The sequence below is a fragment of the Lepidochelys olivacea genome (genome assembly GCF_965140295.1).
Source record: "Lepidochelys olivacea isolate rLepOli2 genome assembly, chromosome: 11".
NCBI classification, from domain to species: Eukaryota; Metazoa; Chordata; order Testudines; family Cheloniidae; genus Lepidochelys; species Lepidochelys olivacea.
The window spans coordinates 32,739,069-32,759,575 of NC_140421.1; the positions used below are offsets into that span (position 1 = coordinate 32,739,069).

General features: G+C 45.3%; 1 protein-coding gene across 5 annotated transcripts in view; it reads right to left on the reverse strand.

The window, feature by feature from the left end:
• Positions 1-20,191, reverse strand: part of WDSUB1 (WD repeat, sterile alpha motif and U-box domain containing 1) — a 75,567-nt gene extending 55,376 nt beyond the window's left edge. The window contains exons 1-3 of one of the 5 annotated variants that reach the window (XM_084644103.1): positions 19,801-20,175; positions 10,215-10,636; positions 1,932-2,116 (exon numbers count right to left, since the gene is read on the reverse strand). In XM_084644103.1, the coding sequence (XP_084500229.1) occupies positions 1,932-2,116; positions 10,215-10,612 (583 nt within the window). In that variant the 5' untranslated portion in view covers positions 10,613-10,636; positions 19,801-20,175. Of the gene's footprint in view, positions 1-1,931; positions 2,117-10,214; positions 10,637-19,800 lie in introns of those variants that run through there. The other 4 variants (XM_084644104.1, XM_084644105.1, XM_084644106.1 and 1 more) reach the window with 4 other exon arrangements.
• Positions 20,192-20,507: the final 316 nt, after the last annotated feature.

The window sequence follows — 20,507 nt, forward strand, 5'->3', positions numbered from 1 at the left end:
TTCAGTCCCCGGAAAAATCATGGAGCAGGTCCTCAAAGAATCAATCCTGAAGCACTTACATGAGAGGAAAGTGATCAGGAACAGTCAACATGGATTCACCAAGGGAAGGTCATGCCTGACTAATCTAATCACCTTCTATGATGAGATTACTGGTTCTGTGGATGAAGGGAAAGCAGTGGATGTATTGTATCTTGACTTTAGCAAAGCTTTTGACACGGTCTCCCATAGTATTCTTGTCAGCAAGTTAAGGAAGTATGGGCTGGATGAATGCACTATAAGGTGGGTAGAAAGCTGGCTAGATTGTCGGGCTCAACGGGTAGTGATCAATGGCTCCATGTCTAGTTGGCAGCCGGTGTCAAGTGGAGTGCCCCAGGGGTCGGTCCTGGGGCCGGTTTTGTTCAATATCTTCATAAATGATCTGGAGGATGGTGTGGATTGCACTCTCAGCAAATTTGCAGATGATACTAAACTGGGAGGAGTGGTAGACACGCTGGAGGGCAGGGATAGGATACAGAGGGACCTAGACAAATTGGAGGATTGGGCCAAAAGAAATCTGATGAGGTTCAATAAGGATAAGTGCAGGGTCCTGCACTTAGGACGGAAGAACCCAATGCACAGCTACAGACTAGGGACCGAATGGCTAGGCAGCAGTTCTGCGGAAAAGGACCTAGGGGTGACAGTGGGCGAGAAGCTGGATATGAGCCAGCAGTGTGCCCTTGTTGCCAAGAAGGCCAATGGCATTTTGGGATGTATAACTAGGGGCATAGCGAGCAGATCGAGGGACGTGATCGTCCCCCTCTATTCGACATTGGTGAGGCCTCATCTGGAGTACTGTGTCCAGTTTTGGGCCCCACACTACAAGAAGGATGTGGATAAATTGGAGAGAGTCCAGTGAAGGGCAACAAAAATGATTAGGGGTCTAGAACACATGACTTATGAGGAGAGGCTGAGGGAACTGGGATTGTTTAGTCTGCAGAAGAGAAGAATGGGGGGGGGGGGGATTTGATAGCTGCTTTCAACTACCTGAGAGGTAGTTCCAGAGAGGATGGTTCTAGACTATTCTCAGTGGTGGAAGAGAACAGGACAAGGAGTAATGGTTTCAAGTTGCAGTGGGGGAGGTTTAGGTTGGATATTAGGAAAAACTTTTTCACTAGGAGGGTGGTGAAACACTGGAATGCGTTGCCTAGGGAGGTGGTGGAATCTCCTTCCTTAGAAGTTTTTAAGGTCAGGCTTGACAAAGCCCTGGCTGGGATGATTTAATTGGGTATGGGTCCTGCTTTTGAGCAGGGGGTTGGACTAGATGACCTCCTGAGGTCCCTTCCAACCCTGATATTCTATGATTCTATGACAGGGGACAGATTGTGGGTACCTGGTATGGCGGGACACTTGCTGGTCCTGGTATGACCTGGGGAGCAAGGAAGTCAGACAGAACCCCTACCATGGAGGGGAATGGAGGACATGAGGGGGTGGTGAGAACAGCGGTGTACACAGAGCCACTAGTATGGGAGGAGGGGAGAATGTGGGACCCTGCTATAGGAAGATGAGGGGGACACACAATCTCTAGCAGGAGAGAATGTGGGGGCAGTTGCAGGAAATTCCTAAAAAAATGGGGGATGGGATTGTAGCACACAGTGAGCTTTTGTGGGGGTGCAGGAAACAGAGGAATTCAAAGAACCTCTGGGGTGTGCAATAAGCTTGGTCTACACAAGCTATGAAGTGTACAACCATCTACTTAAATTCCTAGAACATTTCATCATCAACTCCAGCACAAGGGCAAATGCGGAGCACTGGGAGTAGTCTGAAACATCAAGAACACTTTCAGTTGCTATTCAGCCCTGAGCACTGATGATAAAAAAGTTATCAATAAAAGCAAGAGCTGGAGGAAAAAATAATATGAAAAAGGAATTATTTAAAATATTAAAGTAACTAACCAGAAACTGCCTGTGAAGAAAAATCACAGCAGGTGACACCAAGATCATGTCCTTTTTCATTGTACAAGCATCTCATTTTATCATCCCAAATGGTTAAATCTCCACATGATGATCCAGTGACAAAGAGATTTCCATTAGGAGAAAACGCACATGCCATCAAGGAACCATCCTTAACGCTCCCAGATCTGAAAAGCAAGAGAATAAAGGATTGAGTTTAGGGAATGTAATACTCTGAAGTTTTGATCTCTAACTGCCATATGATATAGAAAAAATAGTGAAAAACTGAACTGTTTCTAAATATGGAGCTTAAAAAGTATAATTAAAAAGGACAGAAGATGACAAACTGTACAAACAGATGTGAAATAAGCACATATATAACATATGCACAGTGATTTACTCTCTGACCACAGAAGAAGAATAGGAGATGTTACCCCAAGGCAATATTCTGATTCAGTAATAAAATGAGCCCTGCACTAAAGCCCACCCTCATGGATTTAGTATTCCCAAGAGGAGGATACTGAGCAAATTACAACTCAGACATTTATCTAAATCAAAGATTAACATGCAACCATCACAACAGAGACTTAAATATACATAAACAGAAAATCACATTTATGAACTAGATAAGTTTCAATCTGTCAGATCTGGGTTTTACTCCTCCAAAAACTCAAGCATAGATCCATATTATGTGTCTAAGAGACTAATATTTTCCGGTTTAGGACATGGGACCATTGCTGAACAACAGAAATGCAAGAAGAAAATGTCTGAAAGAACTGATTTCTATTTTTTTAATCTCTTTTAAACAAAGTCAGTCCGAAGGATTTTTTTTTATTTTTTTTTTTAAATTATTCTCAGCCTGAGGTTCTGTATGCCAAGTTTTAGTTAGGAACGAATTTGTACAACTCGCTTAAAAAATATCTCTAGCAAAATAGGAGTTTATAGTGGATATGCAGGTTTGTTTTGCCTTCTTTCTAATGTCCAGCCATTAGCTCATATTTAATTAGTGGAGTGTCCCATCAACTGGCTGCACTCAGTGAGCCTACCTGATCCAAAGCCCAATGAAGTCAATGGAAAGTCTCTCATTGGCTTCCATGCTCTCTAGAACAGGCTCCAAGTTAGAAAATGGTGGACCACAAGCAACAATTCTATCCCGTGAGACAAAATTCAGTTTACCCATCTATTCAGTATGGATTACTGTATTGTGGGATAGCTGGTGGTTTTCTTTTGTGGATTACAGTTTTAATTATTTTCAGAAGTGCCAAGAGTTAGGCATCTCTTGTGGTTTTACAAATATAAATTAATCAATCAAATGGCTCTTCTCTCTCTCTAAACACAGACATAAGAGCTACACTAAGCTATTCTTACCTAAAAGGAACACTTGTGTGTGTGTGTGTGTATATATATATATATATATATATATATATATATATATACACACACATACACACACACACACACCTCTTCCTACTGTATCCTCCACTGCATGCATCCGATGAAGTGGGTTTTAGCCCACAAAAGCTAACGCTCAAAAGTTTTGTTAGTCTCTAAGGTGCCACAAGTACTCCTCATTCTTTTTACTCCTACAGTCTAACATGGCTACCACTCTGAAACCTTTTTCCATATTATATCCTTAACCGTAGCATCATGAATACTAACACAAATACACTCCCCCCCCACCTCTTTATAACTGCCATTCACTTTTCTCAATGCCAGCTAAAACTGAAAGAAAAGGAAGACTTGTGGCACCTTAGAGACTAACCAATTTATTAGAGCATAAGCTATGCTCTAATAAATTGGTTAGTCTCTAAGGTGCCACAAGTCTTCCTTTTCTTTTTGCGAATACAGACTAACACGGCTGTTACTCTGAAACCAGCTAAAACTGAGACACCCTTCTTTCCTCCAGGAAAAGATCTAGTCAACTGTTTCTTTGCAAATGCTTATGTCACTTACTGGATCTTTTCTGAGGGACAGTAACTTAGCCATAACAATGGATACAAATCAGTTACACATACAGCATTCAAAGTGTGGTAATTTAAAGGTAAAGCAAACAGTTGATAAAAGACAGTTACCTTTTTCGTAACTGGTGTTCTTCAAGATGTGTTGCTCACGTCCATTCACGTTACGTGTGAGTGCTCGCCACATACACCGGTGCCGGAAGTTTTTCCCTCAGCAGTATCCATAGTGGAGCAGCTCTGGTGCCCTCCGCATGGCCTGGTATAAGGGGCACCACCGGCTCCCCCCACGCTCAGTTCCTTCTTGCCAGGAACTCCGACAGTGGGTCATGGAATGGACGTGAGCAATGTATCTCGAAGAACACCAGTTATGAAAAAGGTAACTGCTTGCTCATGTCCATTCATGTTAGGTGACTCCCAAGCAGTACCACCAGAGGCGGATAGAAGTTCATGGACGTGAAGACTGTAACACAGCTCTGCCAAACCCAGTGTCATCTCTGGCCTGCTGGGTGATGGCATAGTGTGGCGTGTTCGTATGCACCGAAGACCACGTCGCGGCCCTGCAAAAGTCCTGGATAGGAAGGTGTGCCAGGAAGGCCACTGAGAACGCTTGAGCTCTAGTTGAGTGGTCCTTCACAATAGGCGGCCGCTGGACCCATGCCTGCACATAACAGGACTGGATGCAGGAAGTAATCCAGTTGGAGATCTTCTGACAGGACACTGGCAGGCTCTTAATCCTATCCACTGCTGTGATGAAGAGCTGGGTTGACCTGTGAAAGGGTTTGGTACGTTCCACGTAGAACGCCAAGGCACGCAGAACATCCAGGGTGTGCAACTGCCTCTCCTCAGCAGACAAGTGCAGCTTAGGACAGAACACCAGGAAACAAATGTCCTGATTGACATGGAAAGAGGACACCACCTTTGGCAGAAAGGTTGGATGGGGTCGCAAATGAACCTTGTCCTTGAAGAATACCGTATACGGTGACTCCACGGTCAGGGCTTTCAACTCTGACACTCGTCTGGCTAATGTAAATGCTACAACTTTCCACAACAGGTAGGAGAGGGGACAAGAGCCCATAGGCTCGAAGGGCAGGCATGTGAGCCTGGCGAGGATCAGATTGAGGTCCCATTGAGGGACCGGGTTCCGAACCAGTGGGAAGAGCCTCTCCAGATCCTTTAGGAACCTGACCGACATTTAGTGCGAGAAGACCGATTTCCCCTGTACGCTTGGATGAAAAGCCAAGATGGCCGCTAGATGCACCTTAATCGAAGACAGGGCTCGGCCCTGGTTCTTTAGGTGGAGCAGGTAGTCTAGGATAGACTGCAAGGGTGAATGCATCTGGGAGATGCTATGTTCCGATGCCCAGTAGGAGAACCTCTTCCACTTTGTCAGGTAAGTCACTCTAGTGGAAGGCTTTCTACTCTCCAGGCTGTACTTGATCAGAGCAGCTCCGTTCCTCTGGATTCAGCCACATAGCATCCACGCCGCGAGGTGGAGGAAGGCAAGGCTTAGCAGTAGACGGGCTGTGATCCTGCGACAGGAGGTCCAGGCAGTTGGGGAGCGACCAGGGGGCAGCTACTGCCAGATCCATCAGTGTGGTGAAACAGTGTTGACCCGGCCATGCCAGGACAATCATGATGACCCGTGCTCTGTCCCTCTTGATCTTTGAGAGGGCCCTACTGATTAGCGGAATCAGTGGGAATGTGTACATCAGGTCTCCTGACCACGACAGGAGCAGAACTGATAACACTTCCTGTTCCATATGGTGGCAAATAAGTCCACTCGGGGAGTTCCCCACCTCTAGAAGAGCATCTGGACCACCTCCGGATGGAACGACCACTCATAATGAGAGATGAAGGACCTGCTAAGGCGATTCACAACTGTATTCTTCATGCCAGGGAGGTGGTAGGCCTCCAGGTGGATTGCATGCTGGATGCGGAAGTCCCACAGACAGAACGCCTCTTGGCAGAGAGCTGACGAGCACGCTCCCCCTTGCCTGTTGATGCAGAACATCAAGGCCATGTTGTTCGTCAGCACCCATACCACTTTGCCCATGAGGTGCAGCAGGAAGACCCCAGAGGCCAATCAGACTGCCGTGAGCTCTTTGACGTTTATGTGCAATGCCAGCTCCTCTGGGGACCATGTCCCTTGGGTCCGCATCTTGCCAAGGTGTGCCCCCCAGGCAAGGTTGGAGGCATCGGAAATCAGGGAGACCAAGGGGCATGGATTGTCTAATGGTACTCCACGTAAGACTGCGCTCAATCAACCACCTCAGAGAAGTAAGTAACTTTGGTGGAATTGTGATGACCCTTCTAGGTGATCTTTGGATGGGGAACAGACTGTTGTAGGCCAGTGCTGGAGGGGCCGCAGCCTGAACCTCGCGTGGAGAGCAACATAAGTTCACACTGCCATGTGGCCTAGTAGCAGACCCAGGCCGTGGTGAGAGGGAACACAGAGTCTGGTGAGGAGATTCACCATACGCCGGAACCTGTCTTGTAGCAGAAAGGCTCTTGAACAGATGGAGTCGAGTACTGCTCCGATGAACTCTATCCTCTGTACTGGAACTAATGTTGATTTTTCCTCGTTTATCAACAGGCCCAGGGCGTGGCACATGCTTGCAGTATTGTGACATTGGACTGGACCTGGAGCAGCCCTTGACCAGCCAGTGGTCAAGATACAGATAAACCTGAATACCTTGACGTCTGAGGTAAGCTGCCACCACTGACACACACTTGGTCAACACCCTCGATGCCGTTGCCAGCCCAAATGGGAGCACTGCAAACTGGTAGTGAGCGGAGCCTATCGTGAAATGGAGAGAGCATCTGTGCCCATCAAATATCGCTATGTGGAAATATGCATCCTTCAAATCGAGGGCAGTGTACCAGTCTCCTGGATCCAGGGAAGGGATGATGGAGGCCAGGGAGACCATGCGAAACTTCAACTTCTTGAGATATCTGTTGAGGTCTTGCAGGTCCAGAATGGGTCTTGGACCCCCTTTGGCCTCTGGAATCCAGAAAGTAATGGGAGTAAAACCCATTGCCCCTGTGGTGTAGAGGGACTTCCTCCACAGCTCCCACCAGCAAAAGGCCTTGTACCTCTTGCCAAAGCAGGTTCTGGCGAGAGGGGTCCCTGAAGAGGGAAAGGGAGGGAGTGGTGAGGGGATGAGAAATAAACTGGAGGACATAACCCTGAGCCACAGTACTTAGGACCCATTGGTCCATAGTTATAGAGGCTCAAACAGGGAGGAAAGGGGACAGGCGGTTGAAGAAACAGTGGGAAGCAGATCTGGACAAATAGGTTTGCCAAAGCAAGGAACATTCCAGCACCGTCACTGGTGGTAAGAAAGAACTGAGGGTGGGGGGAGCCGGCGTTGCACTTTATACCACTCCAGAGGGCACCAGAGCCAGTCTCCTATGGATACAACTGAGGGAAAAACTTCCAGCACTAGTGCATGTGGCAAGCACACACACCTAAGGTGAATGGACATGAGCAAGCACTTGAAGAAGAATTAAGGCTATCAAAAGGCTTAAGAAAACTGCATTTGGGCTTCTAGATATGGAGGTTTAATAATAAAATAAAAATGAATAATACTTCACACTCTAATAGCATCTTCACAAGACTTTATGAAGTTAAGTGTACCAAAGACAAACTAAAAGGTAATCCAGTCACACAAACAGACTTGATTAAGATTTTTCGGTTTCCCTTGCAGCAGTTAATGACAGAACACCTAAAACTGTGGGAGGAGCATTCTTCTCTGTACTCTCCTTTAACCATTAGTAAGGCCATCAAATGCTGCAGGAGAAACAAAGGACCATAGACCTTGCATTTGGCAGGTAATTAAAGGATGAAATTATTTTCAGCTATTTTTCTCTAAGCTATATTTCTTTGTAATTTTAACTGCACATATTAGGCTCCATTTTTATAGAAGTTTGAGATCAATGCACATTTGTGTGCACGCAATTGTGCATGCAAATGCCCAATTTGACAATGGAACTACACACAGTTGCCAAAAAAAAAAAAAAGCGCAATTGCAATAAAAGCCACACAAGCAGTTGGCCCTCCAGGCCTTAAAGTTGAATCTGCAAAGGCAAAAAATGGGCTTTTGTTCTTTTTTGCCTCTGTATGATTTGTAAAAGCAGCCTACAAAGGAGTTTTTTGTTTGACTTTAAATTGTTCGGATTGCTTTTTACATTATAAATTCAGCTTGGAAGACACTGATGACCGGAGAAAGCACAATGGTGACATCACATACGTTAAGAGTATGAAAGTAATTGAGAAGGGAAAGGATTTTTAGTGATAATGTTTTTAACTGGTTTTGTTAACATCCACTTAACTTCTGAATAAACTAAACTTTTATTAAAAATTCAATGCTTTCATCCTTCAGAGCTCACAATAAACATGCTCCGAGATCTCTCACTGGTCCACTGAGCAAAGTGAGATTTGACATTCCTAATTTTTCTAAATTATAGGCAATTTAAAAAACAAACCACACTCTTCAAGCCTTCTGTATGCATTATAAAGAAGCAAGAAATGGCTAAAGCCCACTTTAAAAAAAAAATGTATATGTCAACCTTCACATGTATAGGATTTCAGACATTTAAAAAATATTCAGTTTTGTAACGTTTTCCAATTCACCTCTAAGTCACTATGACGAAGGCAACAGGAAGCTAATCCACTCATGCAGTAACACTTCTACAACAGGTAAAAGACAGGTTTTGCCTACACAGCTGCTAATTCACTCATCTTGCTGTCCAGAAGCAGCAGAATGTTAATTAAATGTTCTCCAGGTACCCTTCTTTTCACAAAAAGCCTTAAGAAATTTGCTAAACCCACAGGGCTTTTTAGTGCAAAAACAGGAAGAACTAGTCAGGACAATGAAGAAATGAAGGATTATTAAATTTTTTTTATTTATCTTTATTAAATTTCTAACTCCAGGGTCAAAACTTGCAGTCCCTCTCTAAATTCAAACAACATTTTCCCAAAGTACAGACTACAGGATTTGGCCCAGAAAGTTAATTATCTATATCTCTGGACAAACTGGATAAATCCTCAAAAAAATCTTTTAAAAAATGTACATTTCACTGTAAACAGAATCACTGAAAAAAGGCCATTTCCCATCCTTATTTTTGTAAATAATTAGTTGCTAGTGAATAGCAGGCCAAATCCTGTCCCCACATCCCTTACTGATTTCAGTGGGAGTTTTAGATGTGCAAAGAAAAGAAGGATCAGGTCTGCTATTTGTACCATTCAACTTAATTCAATTGAAGTATGCCTTCTGCAAGTGGTAATTGGGAGGGATAGCCATCCTTTGATGGCCAAAAATCTGAGGTTTCACCTCTGAAAAGGCTTATAACTCTTCAACCCTAGATAAAAAAAACCAACAGCAATCCACAATAAATAAACTGGAACACTATTCTATAAGCAAAAGATAGAGGGCAGGGGGAGGAGATAAATAAATAAACATTTTAAATATACTGCTTACAAAATATCCTTTTCCAGCTTCATTTGTGTAATAAACTATAATACAATACAGCATACCATTATACTATGTATGTTTAGAACTAGATTTTAATCTGAATTATGCAATACAATACAAAAAGGGTAATACACAAGCATACATTTCCTAAAGTGTATTCTACTCTCGCAAGTAAAAAGGTATGAAAAGTGTATAAGTAATCTGCTAACTTATGACAATACACTAATGTATAAACGAAAGGAATTTTTATTATTATTTCTTAAATAAATGTAATATGTTGACTGTCTCATTAATCAAATCTGACACAGCCCCAATTTGTAGTCTCATTGTCCCTCATTCCCAGTTGCCATAAATCAATTCTATTGAAGGAGTATGATGTATGCAATAAATGACAAGTCCTGATCACAAAGGAATCAGGATTTGGCCCTAGAAGAGCTGGGCTAAAACAACAGTTAAATCAAATATTGCATATCCAAGATGCCATCTAATTTTTCATACTAACCAAATATAGCTGTGGCATTTGAAGTGTTGAGATTTTATCCATCTTAGTTCCTTCTTCCATACCTCTATGGGCCCAATTTCCTCTTCTCTGTGTTAGACAATGTGGTGGTAAAAATGCATTATCCATGTCTACAGTACAATTTCCACCATAGATATACTACCAGTGGAGTAGTATACTGGTGAATTATACTTTTGCCAGTGTAAACAAGGCCTAAAGACTTGATCCTGAGAGGTGTTAACTAGTACAGCTCTCAGTAAAGTCAGCAGGAGCTCAGCACCTGTGATGATCAGGCCATAAGAATGTTATATTTCCAAAATGCCTTCTTAGTTATTCAGTAAAATTTGGTATTTACCTGTACAATTTCAATGACTGCACATTCCAGAGAACAATGCTACCATCAGCTGCACCGGAAACTAGGTAAGCAGAGTCAGGGGAAAATCGGCAGATTCTTACAGGGCTGCCACGGGGCTGCTTCAGCACTGCCAGCGTCTGACCATTATGAGTATTCCACAGCATCGTGGTACCATCTGTCGAACATGAAGCTAAAATATGTCCAGAAGGAGAAAAGCAGCAGCAGTGGACAGCATAAGTGTGACCTTTTAATGGTGAGTAGGGAAGTTCAGTAAAGTTGTTTAAAGAATAGAGGCGGATTGTTTTGTCCAGAGAGCAAGTAGCCAAGCAGGAAGAGGAGAAGGCACAGTAGTTGACATCATCACTGTGATCAGCTAAGGTATGAATTAGTTTCACCATTGTATCTACTTTAAACCAAGTTACCTGAAATTAAAAAAAGATACAGTTAATACATTTATCTTAATTCTTCTACTTTAAAAATGACATACAGATTGTTTCCATTCAGCCAGCTACCAAATAGCTAACCAAATAAATAAATAAATGTCCATTTCAAGAGGCAGTTTATATTCATTCAAGGTTTATTTTTGCCTCCACTAAAGTCAATGGGAGCTATGCCACTGACTTCAAGTACATGATCAGGTATTTATAAGTTAATTACAGGGTGAAAATTTAAATTTGTACAGTAAAAACTACATTTTGAAATAAATACAACAGCTGAGCCCAGTCTTTTTTTAAAAGGAAATGAGAGGAAATTAGTTTGAGACTACCCCAAAACTTGTCTTAACATAATTAATGAATGCACAGAGTGGTTTCACAGTCTCCTTTGCTGACATTCACATCCTCACTGTGACTGAATCTGCTGCAAATGGGCATTGTAAAAGAAGCTGATCAATCTAATGATTTACCACACATATAGCATGTTGAGAAGAAACACTTTTTACTTTATGGAATGAGATCCAAGTTTAAAATCAAGAGACCTTAATTAGGACCACCTCTGGAGTGGGTCACTTTATTTTCCCACACTACTTTTAAATGAAAGAGTGGATTCAAATTTATTTTCCATCACAGATGGGTAGGCGAAATTGCACCAGGTCTGATATTAAATCATTTTCTCTAATTTGGAACTCTGTCTGATTCCATACCATCTACCTTCGTTCCATAGATGTCCATCATGAAAAGATGTCCACAGAAAGCCAAATATGGCTCTTTGTTGCACCAAACTACAGTTGCAGTAAGGTTGCATTTTATATAATAGCGATCAAAATCTGACCTGACATCTTTTATCACAATAGTTTATTATCTTGAATAAATGTATTACTGTACTTTATTAATCTGCCTGAAAAAGAGCGTAAAAGTCCTGCAGGCTGTATTATGTTAACCTTTTGTAGTTTTATTTTCTTATTTGTACACAATAGTGCCTAGAGCAGTGGCAGGCAACCTGCGGCCCGTCGAGGCAATCTGCTGGCGGGCCACGAGATTGTTTGTTTACATTTGCACAACTGCCCGCAGCTCCCAGTGGCCATGGTTTGCTGTTCCCAGCCACTGGGAGCTGCAGGTGGCCGTGGCAGCCTGACAGCAGATTACCCTGACGGGTCGCAGGTTGCCCACCACTGGCCCAGAGACCCCAATTAGGAGTAGGGCTTCATTGTTCTAGGTAGTATATAAACAGAGTAAAAGTCAGTCTCTATCCCAAATAACTTACAAACTCACTTAAAGGAAAACAGTAAAAAGATAATGAATTTAATTGGCCCATTATGTGTAGAAATAAATGGTTTTGAGGATATGGGGGGGTGTTTTTAATATAAATAAGATAATATATCAGTTTGCTTCCTATGTTTAAGTTTTCTTAAGTTCATTGTAAACTATTATGGCCAAATTTTTCAAAAGTGACTAGTGATTTTTAGCACCTCAGTTTTTCTGTGCCCAACTTGAGAGCCTTACATGAGCCTGATTTTCAGTCACTTTTAAAAATCTTAGTGTTATTAATACTGGTGAATTTTATAGATACTCTACCTGTTTCTGATCTCATTTACTGAAGTCACTGATATTACAGCAGGATAAATGAGATCAGATTCAGGAATGAAACATTAAGGACGTAATACAAAAGATAATGGTTATAAATTCACAGCATCCATCCACTCTTTTTATCCACTATGAACTCAATCACATGAGATGCTCAGCTACCTCAACTCCCACTGACATCCAGGGGAGTGGAGGTTAGTCATCATATGAAGGATCAGAACAGACAATACAGCTGTATTAATATTCTATTACAAAATGTTTTCTATCATACATCAGCCTCATCTTAGTGGTGAAAACAGTCTTTTTTTTTTTTAAACTAGACTAACATATCCTATCTGGTTTCTCCATACGACCTTTTTTACTCTTCTAAAGGGTTAGCTTTAAAATGATCAGTGGGTAAAGCTAATAAGGAAGCAGGTATCAAGTTTCCTACTGGAAACTGCTCTGAGCTTCGAAAAAAATGTATTATTCCAGCAATAAATTATATCTTGCAAGTCATATAGCATTTATAAAAATATAGCCTATTAAAAATAGTAAAAAGAAAAGGAGGACTTGTGGCACCTTAGAGACTAACCAATTTATTAGAGCATAAGCTTTCGTGAGCTACAGCTCACTTCCTCAGATGCATATCGTGGAGACTGCAGCAGGCTTTATATATACACAGAGAATATGAAACAATACCTATTCCCACCCCACTGTCCTGCTGGTAATAGCTTATCTAAAGTGATTTCCAGCACAAATCCAGGTTTTCTCACCCTCCACCCCCCCACACAAATTCACTCTCCTGCTGGTGATAGCCCATCCAAAGTGACAACTCTTTACACAATGTGCATGACAATCAAGCTGGGCTATTTCCTGCATAAATCCAGGTTCTCACATCCCCCCACCCCCATACACACACAAACTCACTCTCCTGCTGGTAATAGCTCATCCAAACTGACCACTCTTCAAGTTAAAATCCAAGTTAAACCAGAACATTTGGGGGGGGGGGGTAGGAAAAAACAAGAGGAAACAGGCTACCTTGCATAATGACTTAGCCACTCCAAGTCTCTATTTAAGCCTAAATTAATAGTATCCAATTTGCAAATGAATTCCAATTCAGCAGTTTCTCGCTGGAGTCTGGATTTGAAGTTTTTTTGTTTTAAGATAGCGACCTTCATGTCTGTGATCGCGTGACCAGAGAGATTGAAGTGTTCTCCGACTGGTTTATGAATGTTACAATTCTTGACATCTGATTTGTGTCCATTTATTCTTTTACGTAGAGACTGTCCAGTTTGACCAATGTACATGGCAGAGGGGCATTGCTGGCACATGATGGCATATATCACATTGGTGGATGTGCAGGTGAACGAGCCTCTGATAGTGTGGCTGATGTTATTAGGCCCTGTGATGGTGTCCCCTGAATAGATATGTGGGCACAGTTGGCAACGGGCTTTGTTGCAAGGATAAGTTCCTGGGTTAGTGGTTCTGTTGTGTGGTATGTGGTTGTTGGTGAGTATTTGCTTCAGGTTGCGGGGCTGTCTGTAGGCAAGGACTGGCCTGTCTCCCAAGATTTGTGAGAGTGTTGGGTCATCCTTTAGGATAGGTTGTAGATCCTTAATAATGCGTTGGAGGGGTTTTAGTTGGGGGCTGAAGGTGACGGCTAGTGGCGTTCTGTTATTTTCTTTGTTAGGCCTGTCCTGTAGTAGGTAACTTCTGGGAACTCTTCTGGCTCTATCAATCTGTTTCTTTACTTCTGCAGGTGGGTATTGTAGTTGTAAGAAAGCTTGACAGAGATCTTGTAGGTGTTTGTCTCTGTCTGAGGGGTTGGAGCAAATGCGGTTGTATCGCAGAGCTTGGCTGTAGACGATGGATCGTGTGGTGTGGTCAGGGTGAAAGCTGGAGGCATGCAGGTAGGAATAGCGGTCAGTAGGTTTCCGGTATAGGGTGGTGTTTATGTGACCATTGTTTATTAGCACTGTAGTGTCCAGGAAGTGGATCTCTTGTGTGGACTGGACCAGGCTGAGGTTGGTGGTGGGATGGAAATTGTTGAAATCATGGTGGAATTCCTCAAGGGCTTCTTTTCCATGGGTCCAGATGATGAAGATGTCATCAATATAGCGCAAGTAGAGTAGGGGCTTTAGGGGACGAGAGCTGAGGAAGCGTTGTTCTAAATCAGCCATAAAAATGTTGGCATACTGTGGGGCCATGCGGGTACCCATAGCAGTGCCGCTGATCTGAAGGTATACATTGTCCCCAAATGTGAAGTAGTTATGGGTAAGGACAAAGTCACAAAGTTCAGCCACCAGGTTAGCCGTGACATTATCGGGGATAGTGTTCTTGACGGCTTGTAGTCCATCTTTGTGTGGAATGTTGGTGTAGAGGGCTTCTACATCCATAGTGGCCAGGATGGTGTTATCAGGAAGATCACCGATGGATTGTAGTTTCCTCAGGAAGTCAGTGGTGTCTCGAAGGTAGCTGGGAGTGCTGGTAGCGTAGGGCCTGAGGAGGGAGTCTACATAGCCAGACAATCCTGCTGTCAGGGTGCCAATGCCTGAGATGATGGGGCGCCCAGGATTTCCAGGTTTATGGATCTTGGGTAGTAGATAGAATATCCCAGGTCGGGGTTCCAGGGGTGTGTCTGTGCGGATTTGATCTTGTGCTTTTTCAGGAAGTTTCTTGAGCAAATGCTGTAGTTGCTTTTGGTAACTCTCAGTGGGATCAGAGGGTAATGGCTTGTAGAAACTCGTGTTGGAGAGCTGCCGAGCAGCCTCTTGTTCATATTCCGACCTATTCATGACGACAACAGCACCTCCTTTGTCAGCCTTTTTGATTATGATGTCAGAGTTGTTTCTGAGGCTGTGGATGGCATTGCGTTCCGCATGGCTGAGGTTATGGGGCAAGTGATGCTGCTTTTCCACAATTTCAGCCCGTGCACGTCGGCGGAAGCACTCTATGCTACATATGCTACATAGAGTGCTTCCGCCGACGTGCACGGGCTGAAATTGTGGAAAAGCAGCATCACTTGCCCCATAACCTCAGCCATGCGGAACGCAATGCCATCCACAGCCTCAGAAACAACTCTGACATCATAATCAAAAAGGCTGACAAAGGAGGTGCTGTTGTCGTCATGAATAGGTCGGAATATGAACAAGAGGCTGCTCGGCAGCTCTCCAACACGAGTTTCTACAAGCCATTACCCTCTGATCCCACTGAGAGTTACCAAAAGCAACTACAGCATTTGCTCAAGAAACTTCCTGAAAAAGCACAAGATCAAATCCGCACAGACACACCCCTGGAACCCCGACCTGGGATATTCTATCTACTACCCAAGATCCATAAACCTGGAAATCCTGGGCGCCCCATCATCTCAGGCATTGGCACCCTGACAGCAGGATTGTCTGGCTATGTAGACTCCCTCCTCAGGCGCTACGCTACCAGCACTCCCAGCTACCTTCGAGACACCACTGACTTCCTGAGGAAACTACAATCCATCGGTGATCTTCCTGATAACACCATCCTGGCCACTATGGATGTAGAAGCCCTCTACACCAACATTCCACACAAAGATGGACTACAAGCCGTCAAGAACACTATCCCCGATAATGTCACGGCTAACCTGGTGGCTGAACTTTGTGACTTTGTCCTTACCCATAACTACTTCACATTTGGGGACAATGTATACCTTCAGATCAGCGGCACTGCTATGGGTACCCGCATGGCCCCACAGTATGCCAACATTTTTATGGCTGATTTAGAACAACGCTTCCTCAGCTCTCGTCCCCTAAAGCCCCTACTCTACTTGCGCTATATTGATGACATCTTCATCATCTGGACCCATGGAAAAGAAGCCCTTGAGGAATTCCACCATGATTTCAACAATTTCCATCCCACCACCAACCTCAGCCTGGTCCAGTCCACACAAGAGATCCACTTCCTGGACACTACAGTGCTAATAAACAATGGTCACATAAACACCACCCTATACCGGAAACCTACTGACCGCTATTCCTACCTGCATGCCTCCAGCTTTCACCCTGACCACACCACACGATCCATCGTCTACAGCCAAGCTCTGCGATACAACCGCATTTGCTCCAACCCCTCAGACAGAGACAAACACCTACAAGATCTCTGTCAAGCTTTCTTACAACTACAATACCCACCTGCAGAAGTAAAGAAACAGATTGATAGAGCCAGAAGAGTTCCCAGAAGTTACCTACTACAGGACAGGCCTAACAAAGAAAATAACAGAACGCCACTAGCCGTCACCTTCAGCCCCCAACTAAAACCCCTCCAACGCATTATTAAGGATCTACAACCTATCCTAAAGGATGACCCAACACTCTCACAAATCTTGGGAGACAGGCCAGTCCTTGCCTACAGACAGCCCCGCAACCTGAAGCAAATACTCACCAACAACCACATACCACACAACAGAACCACTAACCCAGGAACTTATCCTTGCAACAAAGCCCGTTGCCAACTGTGCCCACATATCTATTCAGGGGACACCATCACAGGGCCTAATAACATCAGCCACACTATCAGAGGCTCGTTCACCTGCACATCCACCAATGTGATATATGCCATCATGTGCCAGCAATGCCCCTCTGCCATGTACATTGGTCAAACTGGACAGTCTCTACGTAAAAGAATAAATGGACACAAATCAGATGTCAAGAATTGTAACATTCATAAACCAGTCGGAGAACACTTCAATCTCTCTGGTCACGCGATCACAGACATGAAGGTCGCTATCTTAAAACAAAAAAACTTCAAATCCAGACTCCAGCGAGAAACGGCTGAATTGGAATTCATTTGCAAATTGGATACTATTAATTTAGGCTTAAATAGAGACTTGGAGTGGCTAAGTCATTATGCAAGGTAGCCTGTTTCCTCTTGTTTTTTCCTACCCCCCCCCCCAAATGTTCTGGTTTAACTTGGATTTTAACTTGAAGAGTGGTCAGTTTGGATGAGCTATTACCAGCAGGAGAGTGAGTTTGTGTGTGTATGGGGGTGGGGGGATGTGAGAACCTGGATTTATGCAGGAAATAGCCCAGCTTGATTGTCATGCACATTGTGTAAAGAGTTGTCACTTTGGATGGGCTATCACCAGCAGGAGAGTGAATTTGTGTGGGGGGGTGGAGGGTGAGAAAACCTGGATTTGTGCTGGAAATCACTTTAGATAAGCTATTACCAGCAGGACAGTGGGGTGGGAATAGGTATTGTTTCATATTCTCTGTGTATATATAAAGCCTGCTGCAGTCTCCACGATATGCATCTGAGGAAGTGAGCTGTAGCTCACGAAAGCTTATGCTCTAATAAATTGGTTAGTCTCTAAGGTGCCACAAGTCCTCCTTTTCTTTTTGCGAATACAGACTAACACGGCTGCTACTCTGAAACCTGTCATTAAAAATAGTACCACTTTCTTGGGTCTTTAAATCAATGCACCTGCATCTCTCCAATAAAATTTACTGCACTGTTTGGATGTTATATTTAGTGCTGTTATCCAAAAGAACCAACTTAGGTTGAGCAGTCAGGTGAGAGTAAGAAACTCTCACCTACAGAACACCAGCCAACACCAAAGCTCCTTAGGATGCAGGAGCACAAAGCCAGAGATAGCTTTATAGGTCTCAGGCTTCTTGTGCTGTGCATGTTCCAGACGGAAGGGCCCCCTACTGTTGCCCTTTTGTTCTGGTTTAACCAGCTCAAAGGAACTTAGGGGTAACCATGATTTGGGCCATTTGTCTGTAAAGTGATGTTTGCAAATCTCATATGCTCTCAGACATCCTCAGGTCAGATCCAAGAACTGAGAAAGTACAAGACTATGCAAAATCTAAACCGCGGCAAACTCACCAGGAAATGCCAGACTAGCAGAAAACACACCATAGCTATAATGGGAAATGTAAACAGACAGTGGGAATAATGAAGGCAGAAGCAATTGGTACGGGTAAGTGGCAGGCTTCATAGAAGGTCACCTAGTCCAACCCCCTGCTCAAAGCAGGACCAATCCCCAATTTTTGCCCCGATCCCTATGGCCCCCTCAAGGATTGAACTCATAACCTTGGGTTTAGCAGGCCAATGCTCAAACCACTGAACTATCACTCCCCCCACCCCCATGTTGAATAGAGGGGAATGATCATGTTCCTCCATCTGCTGGCAATGCCCCTACTTATACAGCCCAAAATGCCATTGGCCTTTTTGGCAACAAGGGCACACTTTTGACTCATATCCAGCTTCTTGTCCACTGTAACCCCTAGCTCCTTTTCTGCAGAATTGCTGCCTAGCCATTCGATCCCTAGTCTGTAGCGGTGCATGGGATTCTTCCGTCCTAAGTGCAGGACTCTGCACTTGTCCTTGTTGAACCTCATGAGAGGATTGGGCCAAAAGAAATCTGATTTGTCTAGGTCCCTCTTGATACCGGCTCCCAACTAGACATGGAACCATTGATCACTACCCGTTGAGCCTGACGATCTAGCCAGCTTTCTGTCCACCTCACAGTCCACTCATCCAGCCCATACTTCTTTAACTTGCTGGCAAAAATACTGTGGAAGACCATGTCAAAAACTTTGCTAAAGTCAAGGAATAACACGTCTACTGCTTTCCCCTCATTCACAGTGCCAGTTATCTCATCATAGAAGGCAATTAGATTAGTCAAGCATGACTTGCTCTTGGTGAATCTATGCTGACTGTTCCTGATCACTTTCATCTCCTCTAAATGCTTCAGAATGGATTCCTTGAGGACCTGCTCCATGATTTTTCGAGGGACTGAGGTGAGGCTGACTGGCCTGTAGTTCCCAGGATCCTCCTCCTTCCCTTTTTTAAAGATGGGCACTACCTTAGCCTTTTTCTAGTCGTCCGGGACCTCTCCCGATCGCCATGAGTTTTCAAAGATAATGGCCAATGGCTCTGCAATCATATCCGCCAACTCCTTTAGCACTCTCGGATGCAGCGCATCCGGCCCCATGGACTTGTGCTCATCCAGCTTTTCTAAATAGTCCCGAACCACTTCTTTCTCCACAGAGGGCTGGTCCCCTCCTCCCCATGCTGTGCTGCCCAGTGCAGCAGTCTGGGAGCTGACCTTATTTTACATTCAAAGCAGTTCGGGTTTGGTTTGCATTTTGTGAGGGAGTAAGACTCTCTATGCCTTATTAAAGCCTCATGGAGAGAGCGGGGAGCCGCTGCCATTGGGGCGGGAGGGGAACCACCGCCACCGAGCTGTCTCCTGGCCCAACGCCCTTCCCTGGGCGGCGCCAGCTCCCCCGGGCTGGTGCCGCCGCGGGGCGCTCTGCTTCCAAGGCAGCGGTGACACCGCCCCCCACTAGGGCGCCGCCGGTCCCAGGGCCGAGGGTTTGCACGCGCGCCACGGGCCCACACCAGCCCGTAGCCGGGGGGACGCGCGGGTCACGGGAGAGCAGCAGCCGCAAGGCCTCAGCGGGCGGGGAAGGCGCCTGCATCGACCCCACAGGAAGGACACCCCAGGCCGGCTGCGCCAGAAGCGCGGGGCCCGACCGACGCGCGAGGAACCCCAGGGCCCCGGCCGCATCACAGCCACCTCCGCGCGGGACCCCTCCCCCACCTACCTCAGCCGGCCGGGCGCGCGCCTCCGGTGCAAGTCACGTGACACAGCACCGCCCTCCCAGGTGTGACTGCGGGGGCGGCAAGGGCCGGTTCCCGGCTCACCTGCGCCCACGTGACCCCGCAGCAGGGCTGGGCCGGGGCAGCAACCGAGCGAATGCCACCGCCCCGCGCTGACCACGTGGGCGGAGGCCGTCCCCTCCCAGCGGATTAGACGCAGGGGGCCTGGCCCTGAGGCGGGGCCGCGGCGCCGGCTCCCCGGGGCGGGGGCAGCCCTACTCTAGGAGCCGCCCCGTCTCTACCGCGGCGGATCGGTGCCTGCAGGGTGAGGGCGGGAGGAGTCTGCCCGGCCGGGGTTTAACCGAGTCATGGGGGCGGCGCGGTGGCGCTTGCATCGTGTCAGTCCCTGGTAATCTTGCCCGGAAAACGCCCGCCGGTGCGACGGTGGAGGAGGAGGTAATAGCGGGACTGGCCCAGCTGCTGCTGGTGAGAGAGAAGAGCTGTGTGGCGCTGGAAAGCTTTTCTCGCTCACCAGCTGCAGGTGGCCCAGTAAAATCTTATTCCCTCAGCCCCCTTGTCTTTCTAATAGCCTAGGAGCAACATGGCTACAACAGCACTGCATCCAGGCAAACCCTGGGTGAAGGTCATGTCACCTCAGTGTTAAGTCAGAGCTGGTCCGGCCCTAAGCCCCATAACGATCATAGGGCCAGAT